Source organism: Geotrypetes seraphini, chromosome 3, assembly GCF_902459505.1.
Source record: "Geotrypetes seraphini chromosome 3, aGeoSer1.1, whole genome shotgun sequence".
In the NCBI taxonomy this organism is placed as follows: Eukaryota; Metazoa; Chordata; class Amphibia; order Gymnophiona; family Dermophiidae; genus Geotrypetes; species Geotrypetes seraphini.
In genome coordinates this window covers 199,079,249-199,096,973 of record NC_047086.1, presented here as the reverse complement: position 1 = coordinate 199,096,973, position 17,725 = coordinate 199,079,249, and the positions used below count along the sequence as shown (strand labels likewise).

The 17,725-nt window shown below is 43.3% G+C and overlaps 1 protein-coding gene across 1 annotated transcript in view; it reads left to right on the top strand.

Moving 5' to 3' along the window:
* The first annotated feature begins 999 nt into the window (after nt 1-999).
* Nucleotides 1,000-17,725, top strand: part of FAIM2 (Fas apoptotic inhibitory molecule 2) — a 145,927-nt gene continuing 129,201 nt past the window's right edge. The window contains exon 1 of the mRNA XM_033937159.1: nt 1,000-1,053. Within this exon, the coding sequence (XP_033793050.1) occupies nt 1,003-1,053 (51 nt within the window). The 5' untranslated portion in view covers nt 1,000-1,002. The remainder of the gene's footprint in view (nt 1,054-17,725) is intronic.

The window sequence follows — 17,725 nt, the reverse complement described above, 5'->3', positions numbered from 1 at the left end:
TGATCACTAAATTCAAAATAAAATCATTTTTCCTACCTTTGGTAATTTCATGAGTCTCTGGTTGCACTTTCTTCTTCTGACTGTGCATCCAATCTTTCTTCCCTTCTTTCAGCCTGTATGCTTCCTCTCCTCCTGATCTCATTCCCCTCTTCCCAACTTTTTCTTCCTCTCTTCCTGCCCTTTCTTTCTTTCTTTCTCTCTTCATGCCCCCTTTCTTTTTTTCTGTTTCTCTTCCTGCCCTCTTACTTTCATTCTCCTTGCCCTCGCCCAAGCCACTGCCAATGCCACTGCCATCGGGGAACAGGCCCCAAAGCCGCCGGCCGCCACCCCCCCCAGCTTTCCCTACTTCGGGCCGACCAGCATTCCTCTCCCCGATGTCAATTCTGCCATCGGAGAAGAAGGCTGATCAGCCCAAGATCACAATCGATTGGGGGAAATGTTGCCGGGTCCTGCCTTCGCACAAACTGAAAGTAGGCAGGACCCGGCAGCAAGAAGAGCAAATGGAAAGCTTCACTGACCTGTCTCCCGCCTTAGCCCGTAGCGAATTTATGCTTCGGGGATCTAACATGTGTATCACATAATTGTCCTTTTATAAAATCAAGCCGTACATGTGCATGAGAATGTATGTATGTATTTTATTTGGTTAGTTAGTTAACTTCTTATTCTGCCTTTTGCCTAGGGCAAAGTCACAAGGAGGATGACATAAAGGATGTGAAATATGCTGTGTAGAAGAAAAATGCATGCCTAATCAAATAGAAATACACTGAGTGCAGGAATGAAGCAAGAACTCTGGGCGGAATGATTGTAGATAAGTACACTGAGTACAAGAACAAGAAAGATGCAAGGTACACTGAGCACTCAAGTGGGGACAGAAGGAGTTACAATAAAGGTGAACCTTGGGTAAGGAATGTGCGGTTACAACAACTGGGGGCAAACAGTGAAAGTAATGAGGAGAAGTCACGGCAGAGCTCAGGAGAAGGGCAGCTGAACAGCCTCACTTTGATGACAAGGTGGGCCTTTGCTATGCTGCGAACCAGAAAGGAGCTTGTCAAGGTCAGAACCAGATATTTCTCTCCCCATCAGAGTAGTTTAGAGTGGTCAGGATTGTACCTTTTGTAGATCAGAGGGTTGTCTAAGAGTTTTCAGTGCCCTGCTTGAGATTTTCCTGGAATTTTACTATGGTTCTGCTGCTTTTTGTTTAGAGATTGTTGGGGGCATTTTTAGTATTTATACACTGCTTATAGCCTAAGTGGTTTACATTCAGACACTCAAGTATTTCTCCTTATCTGTCCCGGAGCTCTCAATCGTACCTGGGGCAACGGAGTGTTAAGTGTCTTGCCCAGGGTCATAAGGAGCAGCGCTGGGCTTGAACCTGCACCCTCAGATGTCTAGCATCTCTCCTTCCCTCCCACAACCCACCATGTTCAGTATCTCCTATTTCCCTTCACCCTGTCCTATTCAGATTTCCAAGTATTTCCTTTCTTCTGCTGCTGCTGTTGCTGCCACCACCTTCCTACTTCCTACCTCCAACTTCCAACTATGCAGGAATCACAGCACAAGGTTTTGAGAGTCTGAGTAGGCTCCAGGCCTGCATCATTTTGTCCCCACCCAATGCAAACTTCCTTTTGATGGCAGGACCAACCAGCTTTGAGTGTGCATAGGTACTCAAAGGTCTCTTGCTGTGCTGCTATTCTCTTGCCTCTCTTGCTGGCCATGCTGCTGCCCTCACCCCCAAATTCTGCTTTCCAGGATCAAAAGCACAGCAGGCCCCCCAAAAAGGAGGGAAAAAGGAGGAAAAAAAGTCAACTTAAACATAAGACAGGGGGGGGGGGGGCGGCAGTGATGAGGATTAATATTCATGTGTCCTGCCAGGATCTGTGCTCTGCCTCCCTCTCTCACTTTCTCCCCTGCCAGGCTCTGTACTCAGCTCCCCTCACTCCCTGCCAAGCTCTGCACCCAGCCTCCCCCTTCCCTGCCCTGTCAGGCTCTCCACCCTGTCCCCCCACCCTCCCTGCCAGTCTTTGCACCCAGGCCCCCTCCCTGCCTTGTACCCTGTCCCCCCCCCCAATGTTCTGTAGGCCTCCACCGGACCTGCCCTATATCTTGGTGGGCCAGAACAAGAGGGATTCCTCCTGACTCCTGCCCTGTCTCCCGTCCCAGCTGACTGTTAATTTTTTTTTTACCTCCCTCCTCCCACCTCTCCTCGCATACCTTTTAGAATCCCTGGTGTTCCAGTGGTATACTGCCCAGCGCTGAACTGCTCACTGAATGGCTGTCCTGAGTTCTCATGGGCTTGTGAGAACTCATGGTACACTGGGCTGTGAGAACTTGAGGCGGCCATTCAGGGAGGGGCTCAGCAAGGGGCAGGAGCGACGAAAGCTCACTCCTGCCCGGTATACCACTGGACCACTCGGGATTTAAAAAGGTACACGGGGGAGGCAGGAGGGAAGTACAAAAAAAATTGGCAGAGTCAACTGGGACAGGAGACGGAAGGGATCCCTTCTGTCTCGGCCCACCCCACTAGGCCATACAATCTGGGAGGGAGGCGGGTGGGTGATGACCCGAATATAAGACGAGACCCCCATTTATGGGCCATTTTTTTGCCCAAAAATCTCATTTTATATTTGAGTGTATACGGTAAACTAATGTAATCTTCAATTTCTGGGTTGCTCTATGCCTATCTAGGTTTAAGACTATTTATAAATCAAGAAGTTTACATTACTTTTAGGAGTTACAACAATGAAATATAAAATAAGCAGTATACTATGAGGTAGTTACTAGAGATAGGAGATATAGTAATCATTCATTAGAGGGAAACACTGAGCTGTCACTAGAATTCAGTACAGTGGTCTGAAGTCCAATACAATTGAGTTAGATACAAGTAGATTGCTGTGATTATGTTATGTACAGTAGAATTTAGGGAGGGATCACTTGTGGTTTCTGGAAGGGTGAAATGCTGTGTAGGTTGAGGTGGAAGAGCATACTTGTTATATTCTCTAAAATGAAAGTCTTCAGTTTCTTTCAAAATCTAGGGTAGTTAGGTTCTGTCTTTATAATTATTGGAAGATTATTACAGATCTTGGTGCTGAGGTATGGGAGTATCAGATTCTGCTCTTCCTATTGCTTAGACACTGGCTCTTTCCAAAATAGAAATAAGATTCACACCTTGCTTCCTCTTTAATAACGTATATTGAAAGGACACACCAGAAATCTTGTCAGCCTGGTTGTGATGAAGTCACCATGCAGAAAAATTGGCACTGGCCCTATGGGACTTTCTGGTGTCTTCAAGTGTGCCACAGAGATGATGCTTTTTTGATTCAAGAATGTGGTGAGATCCTCATGAAATGTTCGTGTTCCTCCTCTATTTATTCCAAAGCAAGAATGGCCTCCCATGATATGGGCTTGTCTGGCCATGGCTGCTGCAATTCTTCCAACATAAAAAGATTATAATTGTATCATTGGATTACCTTCATTATAATTGGCTAGTACAAAGATATCACCAGCTTAACTTGCTATGACTAATATTAGATAAAGGAAAACCAATGAGTTGGATAGTGATGATACTTTTATAAGGCTAACAAAGTGTAGAAATGCTGGAAAGATGTTGTTATGAAAATAAGGAGATATATGTAATAGGATGAGATATTTATTGTTGTGCATTACTGGGTATAATAAAATGTTTAAAGTGTTTGAGGAAGAAGGATGGGGGGAGGGACAGATTTCATGTCAGATTAATTGTATTATCAAAAAGGGATGTATAATTATATATAAATTTGGAAGGAATATTTTATTGATATGGAAAAGGGTGGGAGGTGGGGGGGAATAAAAACATGTATAATAATATTGTTTAAGAATGCCAAGTGTGTTATGTAAATTAATTGTAATAATACTGTACACTTGTTGAAAGAAATAAAAAGGAATAAAGATTTAAAAAAAAAAAAAAAGAAATGCTGAATAAGAGTGTGCACGTGGGAATTCCAAGTGTAGTGTGCATGTGAGCATTCCTAACTGTTCTGGAGAGTCAGTTAAGAAGAGTCAGTCGAGGTCTTTCCTTAGAGCTAGGTGGTTGCTGACGATTTGACTGGTGTAATGAGTAACTATTTGAGGATTAATGGGCAGTAAATGGAATTTTAAAGTTAATTTTAGTCTATGGAGTGTTGGCTTCAGAAAAAGGTAGCTGCTGCAAGTACACTTCTCCCTCCCTATTCACGGGGGTTAGCGGCAGAGCCAGCCCGCGAATAGGGAAAAATAGCGAATAACTTTTGGCCGGCTCTGACCCATCCCCGGACCTTACCTAGTGGTCTAGTGGTGATGCTGAGCAGGAGCGATCTTCCTACACTCCTGCCCCGTGCAGAGCCGTGCTGCTGAGTTCCTGGACTCCCTGTTGTAGTCTCGTGAGACCACGGGAACTCACAGCACGGCTCTGCACGAGGCAGGAGTGTAGAAAGATTGCTCCTGCCCCGCGTCACCGCTAGACCACCAGGTAAGATCCATGCTCCGATCACCCCCACGTCAGCTCCGATCTTCTCCCTCCACCTCTGAAAGCTCCCCTCTGCCTCCAATTGCCCCCCCCCATGCCGCCTCTGATCGCCTCCCTCCAAGTCCCAGGACCATTTTTTTTCGATGCCAATGAGCGATTCTCGGGGGGGGGGGGGATGGGGTGCCTGGGGAAAAAAACGTGGATAATCGAAACCGTGAACATTGAAACCGCGAATAGGTTGGGGGAAGTGTAATGCTAATAAGTGTGAGTTTCTGGTTTCTAAAGGAAAGGATTGATTGATTGATTGAAAGTTTATTTGAGCAAGAATTTAGCTTGAACTAACTGATAAAGATTTTAAGAGATTTTAGATTAAATTACTGATGTTTATTTTTGGCATTATTTGGTTTTAATGACTAAAGGTACTCAGAGGCTGCTCTGAGGGAACTGACTTGAGTTAATTAATTTTAGAAGCCTGACCATTGTGAATTTTCATTGCTGAAAAGTGGTAACTCAAGAACAGCCCTTGTAAAGAATTAATTTTGTTTAACAGTTTGCCCCCTGATATTGTATGGAATAAAAGGGGAGGTTGTTTTTGAATTGAGCTCTGATCAAGCTGAAGTTACAGGAGAAAACTGATATTTGTAGAAACATCAGAGAAGCAGTTAATAAATTAAACTCTCCTTTTACAGAGTTGCTCCTGATGTTATTTCTGTGAATTAATCCATTAGGGAAAAAACAGTTTTAAATTTAGAAGTGTCACGGAATCTTGAGGAGCACTGCTGCAATGGTGAGCTGGGCTGCAGTGGCTCTAGAAATCTGAGTGCCAGTGTTCCAGAGCTGCACTAGTAACATAGAGAAATTGAATTGCACTCAGTTTAATATATTTTGATAGTCTGGAGGGCTAGTGAGATTGCTGGCTGTTGTATTGAACAGAAGGTGCTTGAATGTGAGGAGCAGTTTACCTTATTGCACAAGGTGGGAGGTCTAGCATTGAGAACTTTATGTTAGTTAGAAGAACACGGCCTGTCTGCCTAAGAAGAACACTGATGAGGTAACACACACGGAGAGAGTGAGGGTTTTGCTTCCTTTTAAGGAAGAGTAATCCAGTTCCAATGCTAGCCAACGCAAGACAGCCTTCAAACAGAAAAGAGGTTTTCTTTAGTTTTATTATTTTTTTTTTCTATGTGTGCACACAGTGAGGCAATGTAATTTTTTTTTTTTGCTTACCTGGGACATTATACTTACCTGCTTGGAAGTATTAATAGTATTACCTTCAATACTCCTGATTGTTTTTCTTGAATAATTAATATGTTTAAGTTTATTTTGTACAATAAACTATTAGTTTATATATGTATTCAAAGTATTGGTCTCTTTCTTTACTGGTATTTTTGCTGGAGACTACACGTACCCTGAATCTCAAAACCTCGGTAGCAATCTGGTAGAAGTGAGCCTTGCCTTAGGGATTTTAACACCACACATTTTCTATTTCTGTGCGTTAAGACAGGGCTGCGCTGAAACTAAGGGGTCCTTTTATTAAGGTGCGGTAGACGATTTAGCTAACGCATTGTTGGCATTTAACGCGTGCTAAATCAGCTACCGCACCTTAGTAAAAGATGGGGTAAGTGGTGCTACACTTACATAAGTCACTTGGACTAATAAAGCTATGCTCCCCCCCCCCCCGCCATGCTGTACAAAAGAAAAGCTATCGGTAGTCCTAAAAGCCTGCATTATTAAACTCTTATCCAGAGCGCCCTCTATTATCGGTTCCTCAACCAGCTGTTCTCTACCTCAGTGGTTCCCAACCCTGTCCTGGAGGAACACCAGGCCAATTGGGTTTTCAGGCTAGCCCTAATGAATATGCATGAAGCAAATTTGCATGCCTATCACTTCCATCATATGCAAATCTCTCTCATGCATATTCATTAGGGCTAGCCTGAAAACCCGATTGGCCTGGTGTTCCTCCAGGACAGGGTTGGGAATCACTGCTCTACCTGATGTAACATTTACCCCATTCATATTTTACTCCTAGAAGAATTCTGCGCAGAAAATTCCAAATTCTGTGCAAAAATTTCCTAATTCTGTGTACAACCCTCGCCCCCCCCTTTTTCAAAACCGTAGTATGGTTTTTAGCATTGGCTGCAGCAGTACATAGGAACTCCATGAGTGTCGGAGCTGTTACCGCTGCAGCCAGCGTTAGAAACCATGCTACTGTTTTGTGAAAGGGGGGGGGAATTTGCAATGTCTGCAAGTTTATTTGATAACATTTAAATAATATTTTTGCTAATTATTATCCAGAATTTCATTACAATTCCGTATTTTCATTAAATTATACTAGAGAAAACAAAGGGCCATCCAGTTTTTCTCGCTTAGTGACTTTCTTCTAGCAGCACACCTTTGTAAAAGTCCACCTTAGTGAAGTTTGGTTGATTTGTTTTCATAGTACTTCATTTTATGTTGTTGAAAAACATTTCTAAAACTGACATATTTCAATAAATTCAGAATAAAAATACATTTTTCTATATTTTGTTCTTTGAGCAGTTTATTTTTCCATTCACTTAGGTCCCAGTCTCTTTTTCTGCTTTTTTGGGGTTTTTTTCATAACTGTCTTCTCAGGATTGCCTGTCCATTTTACATTTTGTCCCTATCTGTCCTGTCCAGCATCTGTCCCCCCTGGTCTCTATTCTGAGCTTCTCCCCTCTGTATCTCTCTCCATTCCCCTGCATTCACCATCCTTCTGTCAGAATCATCCCTTTTCAAGCAATGTCCCTGTGTCTAGCAGTCCTTAAACGCCCCTGTCTCAATGCACTCTCCCTATCAAGCATTCTTCTCCATGTCTGTCTCTCTTCATGCCCAGCATTGCTTCAATGTCCCTGTCTCTACACTCAGTCCCCATCTAGGATCTCTTCTCTATGTTTCTGTGCCTCTAGCTGTGCAGGATCTGCCACTCCTGAGCAGGGCCGGATTAATAAATAGGCCCAAGAGGCACGTGCCTAGAGCCCAAAGTTGTCAGGGGGGCCCGATGAAGAACCAAACAAGACTCCAATTTTTTTTTCCCTTTCGGCAGCGCTTGGCTCCCCAAGGAAAGATTGGCAGTGCTGTCCCCCCCCCCCCTGGAAAGTTTGTCAGCGCCGGGTCCCCCTGGTAAAGATCGTCAGCGCCAGGCCCCCCCCGGAAAGATCATCAGCGCCGCCTCCCCCCCCTGGAAAGATCAGCAGCGCCATGCCCCCCCCTGGGAAAAATCGAAGTTCCAACAACCGTTCTTGTAAGCGGTGCTCAGCAAATAGCTTCCCCTCTGACGCAGCTTCCTGTTTCTGCCTGGGCGGTGCGCATCAGAGGGCAGCTTTGGCCGAGTAGCAGCACCACATGGAACAGAACGGTTGCTACCGGATCAGCAATCCCAGCAATGCTGCCTTGCACTCTCCCGGCTGCACGCGCACTGATCGCTGGCTCAGACCATCCAGCTGGAGGCAGCGCGCGCGTGGCAGTAGCAACTGTTGCTGCTGCCCTCTGACTTAGCAGTAGCGCGGGTGCAGCTCCCGGTCACCTCGCTCGTTTTATACTTAGCCTCTTCCATCCTGGAGAGCCTTTAAACTGATGGCACCACCAGCAGGGTTGTCGTGGCAACAGAGGAATTGATCACCTAGGTGGGAGAGGAAGAGACTAGATTGCCTGTGGGGTAGGGTTCTTATGCCCACCCACTTGGATTTCTGGCTACCCAAAATTGGATGTCGGGAAGAGGGTGTAAAAGAGATGGGGAAGATGCTAGGTGGGGTAAAAAGAGAGAGAGAGAGAAATGGGGAGCAGGGGAAAATTCTGCATATGGATAGGAGGACAGGGAGAGGGGAAATGCACATGGATGGAAGGGAGAAAGTCTGCATATAGAGGGGGAGGAGAGCAGTATAGTTTACTGACCTGAAGAAAGAGGTTTTAATCTCAGAAAGCTAATTGAGAACTGCATTAATCTAATAAAATGGCGGGCACTGAATTTTCTTTCTGCCATGTCCCATGCCACCTACCCAAATGCAAAATATAAATTGCTGGGCTTCCCAAAGCCCTGCTAACTGAAGATCTCTTCCTCTAGGAAGGAAGGGTGGATTTGGTCAGAGATGTTTGGAGGTTGCATAGAAGAAAAACTGTACACTGGCACTGGTATAGCATCTTTGTTGTTTGTTTTTAATTTTAAAATAAAAGAAATAAAGTGGAATTGAAGAAGTAAATAAGAAAATGGGTACATAGGGGCGCTAGTGAGCTCTAGCACATATGGCAGCCTAGGGAAAGAGCTCCTGAGGAAAATAAGCTACAACTCGAAAATCATCGTGTTTTTCCTTCAAATTTGTTTATTATTTTTATCAAATCCTGTTCGTTATTATGGCTACATCGAAGCCGGGCAAACGCAAAAGTGTGGAGCCGGTTTCTCCTAATAAAAATAATCCTGGCAAACCTGAAGACGAGCAGGCCTCCATTTTGGAAGAGCTTCGAGGCATTAAAGATCTGCTAACCGACACCAATCGGGATATTGCCGAGATGAAAACCGATATCGCAAATCTAAACGGTGAATTCGCTAAAGCACTTACCAGAATTGAAGTTCTGGAAAACAAAGCTTCAGCCACAGATGAATCTCTTAAACTATTGCGCCGCCAGGCCTCACGCACTGCACATCTTGAACGTGCGTTGGAGGACGCGAACAACAGGGCGAGACGCAATGGGTTTCGTCTCCTTGGCCTTACGGAAGGCCGAGAATCGTGTGACCTGAGCGAATTTTTGGGTGCTCTCCTGCCGCAAATCCTGAAGCTGCCTGAATCAACTAAGCTGGATTTTGACAACGCATCCCGGGTACCGCATCAACGCAGCCACCCCACCCGCTACCCGCGCCCGATTGTGGCCTCTATGGTCCGCCATGCTCAGACCATGCTGATAATGCAGCATGCCAAGCTACATGGCCCAATCGTGTTTGAAGGCAGTAAGTTGCTTTTTGTTCCGGATCTATCACCAGAAACAGCAAAACGAAGAAAACAACTTTTAGCATACAGACCTGCATTGAAAGATCTGGGAGCAAAGTTTGGTATCCTGTTTCCGGCGCGCATGAGAGTCACTCTAAAGAACAAAACAACAGATTTTGCCAATCCAACAGAGCTGGCAGAATTTATTGAATCTGAGAAACCATCTGCTATTGATAAAACCTGATCTTGCTGTTGTGTGGTGTTTTGATACTCCATGCTATCTGTTCTATTCACATGTTCTTTTATACCTCATGTCTCACTGCCTTTATACTGTGTTGTTACATGACAGGAATATTTGTTATACTCTGGCTTGTCTAACATATCACTTCGATGATTTCTACTATCACTGTGTGTTTTTTCCTCTGTGGATCTCTTGTTCTGGGCTGTTAGTGCAGACCATTACCCCCATAGGGCATTGTTAGCTGTTGCTAACATGATGTTCATTACAGTCTGTATTTTTCTTGCTCTCAATCACAAACAGATTGTTGTTGCTGCACTGTATGCTTCAATCATTATAATAGGGATCATTATTTCATGCTTTGATATGCCTAATCTTTATCCTCTTGCATCATGTCTATAACATGTCTTTCTCTTAATGTCAAGGGGCTCAACAATCCGGTGAAAAAGACCAAAATATTACGTTATGTTGAAAAATTTACACCTGATGTCATTCTACTACAGGAAACACACTTGTCCTCGTTGGAATCCTCCAAACTCACACTGAAGTGGTGCTATCCTGTTTTATACTCGGCTGCAGTCAACAAAAAGGGTGGAGTAGCTACCTTTATTCGCCGAAGACCAGATTTTGCCATCTTATCTCACACTGCTGATGTGGAAGGCAGGAGGCTCAGAGTTCATCTTAAACTCAATGGAGATTTTATTTCCATATTCAACATCTATGCACCTAATGTAGACTGCCCTGCTTTCTTTGATGCTTTGGCTACTGAGATCTCATCGGTTGGAGATTCCCGTGTTATCATAGGCGGCGACTTCAATTTAATACTGAATCCGCTTATAGACCGAAAATCTACTGTGCCCTACCGGAAATCTAGATCATGGTTTAAACTCCAAGACCTACAGACTCAGTTTAAGTTGGGAGATCCCTGGAGGACCTTGCATCAGTCGGACACGGACTACACTTTTTTTTCTGCACCTCATGCATCTTATTCTAGAATAGATTTCTTTTTGATCAGCTATGTTCTAATGTCGAAAGTCACTACAGCGACGATAGGTGAGATAGCTGTATCGGACCATGCACCCATACTCCTTACTCTCCAAGATCTGGGCACTCCTATCAACAAAGGCGCATGGAGATTCAATTCTAATTTGGTGACCGACGACACTTTTTTGCTTGAAATTCGGAGTCACATCTCAAATTTCTTTGAATTAAATAATCCGGAGGATACCTCTTGGGTAACTACCTGGGACTGTTTCAAAGCCTTCATACGAGATATGATCATTTCCTACACGGCACGTCGGAAAAAACTTCTCACTGATCAAGAATCTACTTTACAAAAGAAACTGAAACAGGCGGAAAACTATCACATGCTTCATCTACGGGATGCAGACTCCTTGTCATCTCTGAGGAAATTACGTTTTGAGTATAATTTACTACTCAGTTCGGCTGCGGCCAAGGAGGTATTCATGAAAACGGCTCATTACTATTCAACGGTTAATAAATGTGGACATCAACTTGCTGAGTATGTGAAGGTCAGATCGGAACGGACTACGATTCCAGCTATAAAAGATGATATGGGCAATCTCTGGACTAATACTGATGACATCTGCTCCCAGTTCAGGAACTTTTATATTGATCTATACACTTCTGATGTGCCTGACCCTCTCTTGTTTGAGCCTTTTCTAGCTAATTTACCACATTCTACTATTACATCTAAGGACAATGACATGTTATCGGCACCTGTGCATGAATCACAGATAAGAGAAGCCTTACTTTCAATGGCTACAAAGAAAGCCCCTGGACCTGATGGTCTCACAGTTGAGTTTTACCTCGCATTTCAAGATCTGTTGATTCCGACTTTATCGAAATTTTTTGATTACCTCATTGCTACTGGAGATATCAGAGGAACATTCACTGAAGCCACAATAATAGTTCTATTGAAGCCAGAAAAGGATCCTTTGGATGTAAGGAGCTATAGACCTCTATCGCTGATTAATTTAGACGCGAAGATTTTTGCTAAAGTCTTGGCAATGCGGTTGCAAGCGGTACTACCCACAGTGATACATACTGATCAATGTGGCTTCATGTCTGGTCGCCTCTCCTCGGATAATACCAGACTCTTCTCTCACATTATCAATCAAGTTCAGCACTCTACGGACCCTTTGGTGGCTATGGCTTTAGATGCGGAAAAAGCCTTTGACCGTGCGGAATGGTCCTTTTTATTCCACGTGCTGCGTTGGTTTGGATTTCATATGGATTTTATAAAAATGGTTCGTATTCTCTATGCCAATCCATCAACCAACCTAAGGATCAATAACTCTTTATCGAGGGCTTTCCATCCGTCTCGAGGGACCAGACAGGGCTGCCCTCTTTCACCTTTATTGTTTAACTTAATTTTGGAACCACTGCTTATTGCTATCAGATCAAACGCACACATCATAGGTTTTCAATACGAGACCTTTCAGGTGAAACTTTCTGCGTACGCAGACGACATCTTGCTGTATTCAGAGCCTGAATCTCTCAGCAACATTTTTAACACCATTGAGTCATATGCTAGGGTTTCTGGATACAAGCTCAATATTTCAAAAACAGAACTCATGCCTCTTAACAGTGCTGTGTGTCATGACTCCCTGAAACATCATGGGGTCAAACTAACGTCTCAGAAACTGAAATACCTGGGATTGGTTTTTGGCCCAACTCTAGAGGATACAAGTAGCCTTAATGAGGATCTGTTGCTTCACACCGCCAAAACATTGACTGAGCGTTGGTCACCACTTAAATTGTCCTGGTGGGGCAGATTGGACACCATCAAAATGATTTTGACCCCTAAGATAAATTATATTCTCTCGATGATTCCGTTTTTATTCTCATCGGGTGTTTATACCCGACTGGAATCAATATTGGTCAAATTTCTTTGGAATCAAAAAACACCTCGCATCGCTCTAAAAAAACTGAAAATGTCCAAGGAATGTGGAGGTGTGAATTTTCCAAGCTATTACGAATACCACTTAGCATTCCTGTCCAGACAAGGCTCTAAATGGATAGTAGAGTGTCCAATACTGCGTCCTCCTGCATGGCTTCTTTTCGAAAGAGCCTTTCTTTCTGAATATCATCTGCGCCTCTTACCCTTTACAAATCCTTCTGCTAAAATCAAGCATAACGTAATCATCTCTTCCACCAGGAAAGCGATACAGATCTTGGATGAATCAGCTGACATTAGATGGAACTTGACGACCCACTCATCTATATGGAACAATCCACATATATTGATTCAGGGCCAATACATTGAATGGCAATCATGGATCAAACTGGGCGTATGGCATGTTCATCAACTAATAGAAGACTCCAAACCACTGTCATTCACTACCTTGCAAGCAAAACACAATATACCCGCGAATCATTTCTTCCGCTGGTTGCAACTACATCACTGTATCTCTTCTAGCCACTTACTTAAAACTCTGACACATGTTGCTCCTACACTGTGTCTTTGGTGTTCAACATACAGCGGTGAAAAGAAGGAGGCCTCTGCATGGTACCGTATTCTACGGAATCATAAATTCTCATCTTGTAGGTCACTACATGACGTTTGGAGTCATGATATTAATGTTGTATTTACACCTATTACTTGGGAACATATATGGTTAACTGCTAGAAAGTCTCTCAAATCCTCATCAATAGCACAAATGATGTTTTTCATCCTACATAGGGCGTATTGGACCCCACATAGACTGTCAAAAATTGACAGTAAACACTCGAATAAATGCTGGTCCTGTTCCATTAATGTGGGCACCCTTGATCACATGCTATATCACTGCCCGAATGTCAGGTCTTACTGGTCGCAAGTGTGGTCAATTATATGTGATATTTTACCTATTTCATCTGCACTTTCTTTTCCAATTGTTATATTTGGTTCAGTTGTGTTATCAGATGATCTTGATATCCACCAATCCAGGTTATTGTCCTGTCTATTACAATTGGCGATTAAACCTGTTCTAGCTAACTGGAAAGACTCTTCCACCTTGGACTCTAATATCTGGTGGAATACAGTATGTTTATTTGTCAAATTTGAAAAAGTTGCCGCTGAAAAATCGAACTCTATACCTACTTTTAACAAAATTTGGGGCCCTCTTCTGACTGAGATATGATTAACGTACTTTTGGGCATCTATACTTTCCCTTTTGCAACATATATCTACTTGATTTGTCAATATGTTTGTGATCAAGCATCTTATTTGTGATACAGTTCTGTAATGTTAGCTTTTCTTTCCTTTTTTCTCATTATTCATGCATATATGGTTCTTTTTAACTGTATTTTGCTTAAAATATAATAAAAGAAATTGAACTTAAAAAAAAAGAAAATGGGTACATAAATGGGGGCGTGGTGTGGCAGGGGGCCCTCATTTCCAAAAGGTTAAGAAAAAGAGGTACATTACTCACAATGGCTGTGCTTCAGAGCAAGTGGATGTGTCTGATGCACAATCTTGGCATCAGTGTGACATCATCAATATGCACCTAGAGGCCCTCATTTCCAAAAGGTTAAGAAAAGAAAAAGAGGTACATTACTCACAATGGCTGTGCTTCAGAGTGGTGGTCTGGGCAATTAAACGCCTGTAGAGGTAGGCCATTTTTGAAAAAACAACAACAAAGCACATTTTGGATGTTTTTTTTTTTTCAAGAATGGACATTGCCCTGCTGCCTACTTTGGGCACCTAGCACCTTAGGCCAAAAAGGGACTTAGACTTTTTTTTATTATGCCCCTCCACGCCAAGATTTTACCACACATTAATAAAGGGTCTCTTACTTTTTATCTGCAGGTTTCTAGCAATTCTCAAAGCAAAATTTTATATGTACTCTCACACTAAAATTTGCCATTAATATAAAGTATGTACAGTAATCTCTAAATCTGAATTTTTTTTCCAGTGGATTTTTTTTGGGGGGAGAGTTGAAACTGTAATATTTTATACATTTCCTCCCCAGTCTAAATATGTCCTCAAGAACACCTGTGGCATTGAGGGAGGGCAATTTTCATTCAGCAGATTAACAAAAGTTGGATGCTTGTAATTCATATAAATCACTTTAAAACTTGTCCTCTCTGGTCCTCAAAACAGACAGAAAGCAAAAAGAAGTGGGATAAGTAAAATTAGGAATCCAGACAACCTTTATTGTCAAAAAGCTTGATTGCAACATTTAATATATGCACAAGATCATCAAAAATAATGGTTGATGTAAAAAGGATCCCAAAAGATCTGTATTTTGGCATATAGTTCCTTCCTCAGGAGTCCCGTCTTCTTTGATATCTCATCAGACAGATTGAAACCAGTTTGTCCCGTATCTTTTCATGCTAAGGACAAACCCAATAATTCAGTATACAATTAAGTGGGAAGAGGACATAGACAAGACCTTTGAAACTGTTAAATGGAAATTTGCCTTTAAAAATCTACTACAAGTATCTATAGCTAGCATCATAAATGAAAATGGACATAAAGTCTTATATAAGTAGTATTACACTCTGGAACATTTTGTTTTGAATATATCATGTAGGATCTGTTTTATGCTGGATCTTACATATGTGATGAAGTGGGTAATTGCTAGAAGTAGAAAGGACACTGGGAAACAGCGATCACAACATGATCCGCTTCGATCTGGATGCAAGGGTGAAACATTGGTCTAGAACGACAGCCACGGCATTGAACTTCTGAAAAGGGAATTACGAAGAGATGAGACTCATGGTGGGGAAGAAGATTAAGAAGAGGATAAGCACTGTAAAAACGCTAGAGCAAGCTTGGTCCCTTTTTAAGGACACAGTCACCGAGGCGCAAAATCTATATATACCGCGTATCAACAAGGGATCCAAGAGGAAAAAGAACAAGGAACTGGCGTGGCCCACTATAGAGGTGAAGGAAGCAATCAGAGACAAGAAAACTTCATTTAAAGAATGGAAAAGGTCAAGAACAGACAAAAACTGGAATAAGCACAAACAACATCAACGCAGGTGCCATAAGGCGGTAAAAGGGGCCAAAAGAGACTACGAGGAAAAAATAGCCAAGGAGGCGAAAAACTTCAAGGTGTTGTTTCGATATATTAAGGGGAAACGACCCGTGAAGGAAGCGGTGGGACCGTTGGATGACCTTGGAATAAAGGGAGTGCTAAAGGAGGACAAAGCAATCGCCAACAAACTGAACACATTTTTTGCATCTGTATTTACCGAAGAGGATATACACAGCATACTGGAACCCATCAGGCTATATGCTGGAAACGAAGATGGGAAACTGACAGGGTTGACAGTCAATCTAGAAGAGGTATGCAGGCAGATTGATAGGCATAAGAGCGATAAATCCCCAGGACCAGATGGCATCCATCCGAGGGTCATCAAGGAACTGAAAGGGACTATAGCTGAACTGCTTCAACTAATGGCCAATCTGTTGATCAAATCGGGAAAGATTCCAGAAGACTGGAATGTGGCGAATGTTACGCCGATCTTCAAAAAAGATTTGAGGGGAGATCTGGGAAACTACAGACCGGTGAGTCTGACCTCGGTACCGGGAAAGATGGTAGAGGCGCTGATAAAGGACCGTATCACTGATCACTATGACAGACATGGTCTGATGAGAACCAGCCAGCACGGCTTCAGCAAAGGCAGATCATGTTTGACGAACTTGCTGCACTTCTTTGAGGGATTAAACAAGGGCGATCCGGTCAACATTGTATATCTGGATTTTCAGAAGGCGTTCGATAAGGTTCCACATGAATGACTACTTGAGAAAATTGTGAGCCATGGAATCGAGGGTGAAATACTCACGTGGATTAAAAACCGGCTGAAGCATAGGAAACAGAGAGTGGGGGTAAATGGACAATACTCGGACTGGAAGAGCGTCACCAGTGGGGTGCCGCAGGGCTCGGTGCTTGGACCGGTGCTCTTCAACATCTTTATAAACAATCTGGACATTGGTACGACGAGTGAGGTGATTAAATTTGCGGACGATACGAAGTTATTCAGAGTAGTGAAGACACAGGGGGATTGAGAAGATCTGCAACGTGACATAATTAAGCTCGAGAAATGGGCATCAACATGGCAAATGAGTTTCAACGTGGATAAGTGTAAAGTGATGCATGTTGGTAACAAAAATCTCATGCATGAATACAGGATGTCCGGGGCGGTACTTGGAGAGACCTCCCAGGAAAGAGACTTGGGAGTTCTGATCGACAAGTCGATGAAACCGTCTGCGCAATGTGTGGTGGCGGCGAAAAGGGCGAACAGAATGCTAGGAATGATAAAGAAGGGGATAACAAACAGATCAGAGAAGGTTATCATGCCGCTGTACCGGGTCATGGTGTGCCTCACCTGGAGTACTGCATCCAGCACTGGTCGCCATACATGAAGAAGGACACGGTACTACTCAAAAGGGTCCAGAGAAAAGCGACTAAAATGGTTAAGGGGCTGGAGGAGTTGCCGTACAGTGAGAGATTGGAGAAACTGGGCCTCTTCTCCCTTGAAAAGAGGAGACTGAGAGGGGACATGATCGAAACATTCAAAATACTGAAGGGGATAGACTTAGCAGATAAAGACAGATTGTTCACCTCTCCAAGGTAGGGAGAACGAGAGGGCACTCTCTAAAGTTGAAAGGGGATAGATTCTGTACGAATGTAAGTGGTGGAGAGTGGTGGAAAACTGGAACGCTCTTCCGGAGTCTGTTATAGGGGAAAACACACTCCAGTTGGACAAGTTCCTGCTAAACTGGAACGTACGCAGGTGAGGCTGGACTCATTTAGAGCACTGGTCTTTGACCTGGGGGCCGCCGCGTGAGCGGACTACTGGACACAATGGACCACTGGTCTGACCCAGCAGCAGCAATTCTTATGTTCTTATTTGGTGTTTCCTCAGTGGCCAATCCAGGTCAAAGTACCTGGCAGAAACCCAAATAGAGAATGTCGTGTCCAGTATATTCTGTATATCGCCTTATATTTCACTTGCTTACAGCTCATCACCACTGACCATCAATGTGAATATTTATAATACTCCATGCACTCTTCCTTCTCCAGAGTGTGGCCAAGCCACCATGTCTGTGCT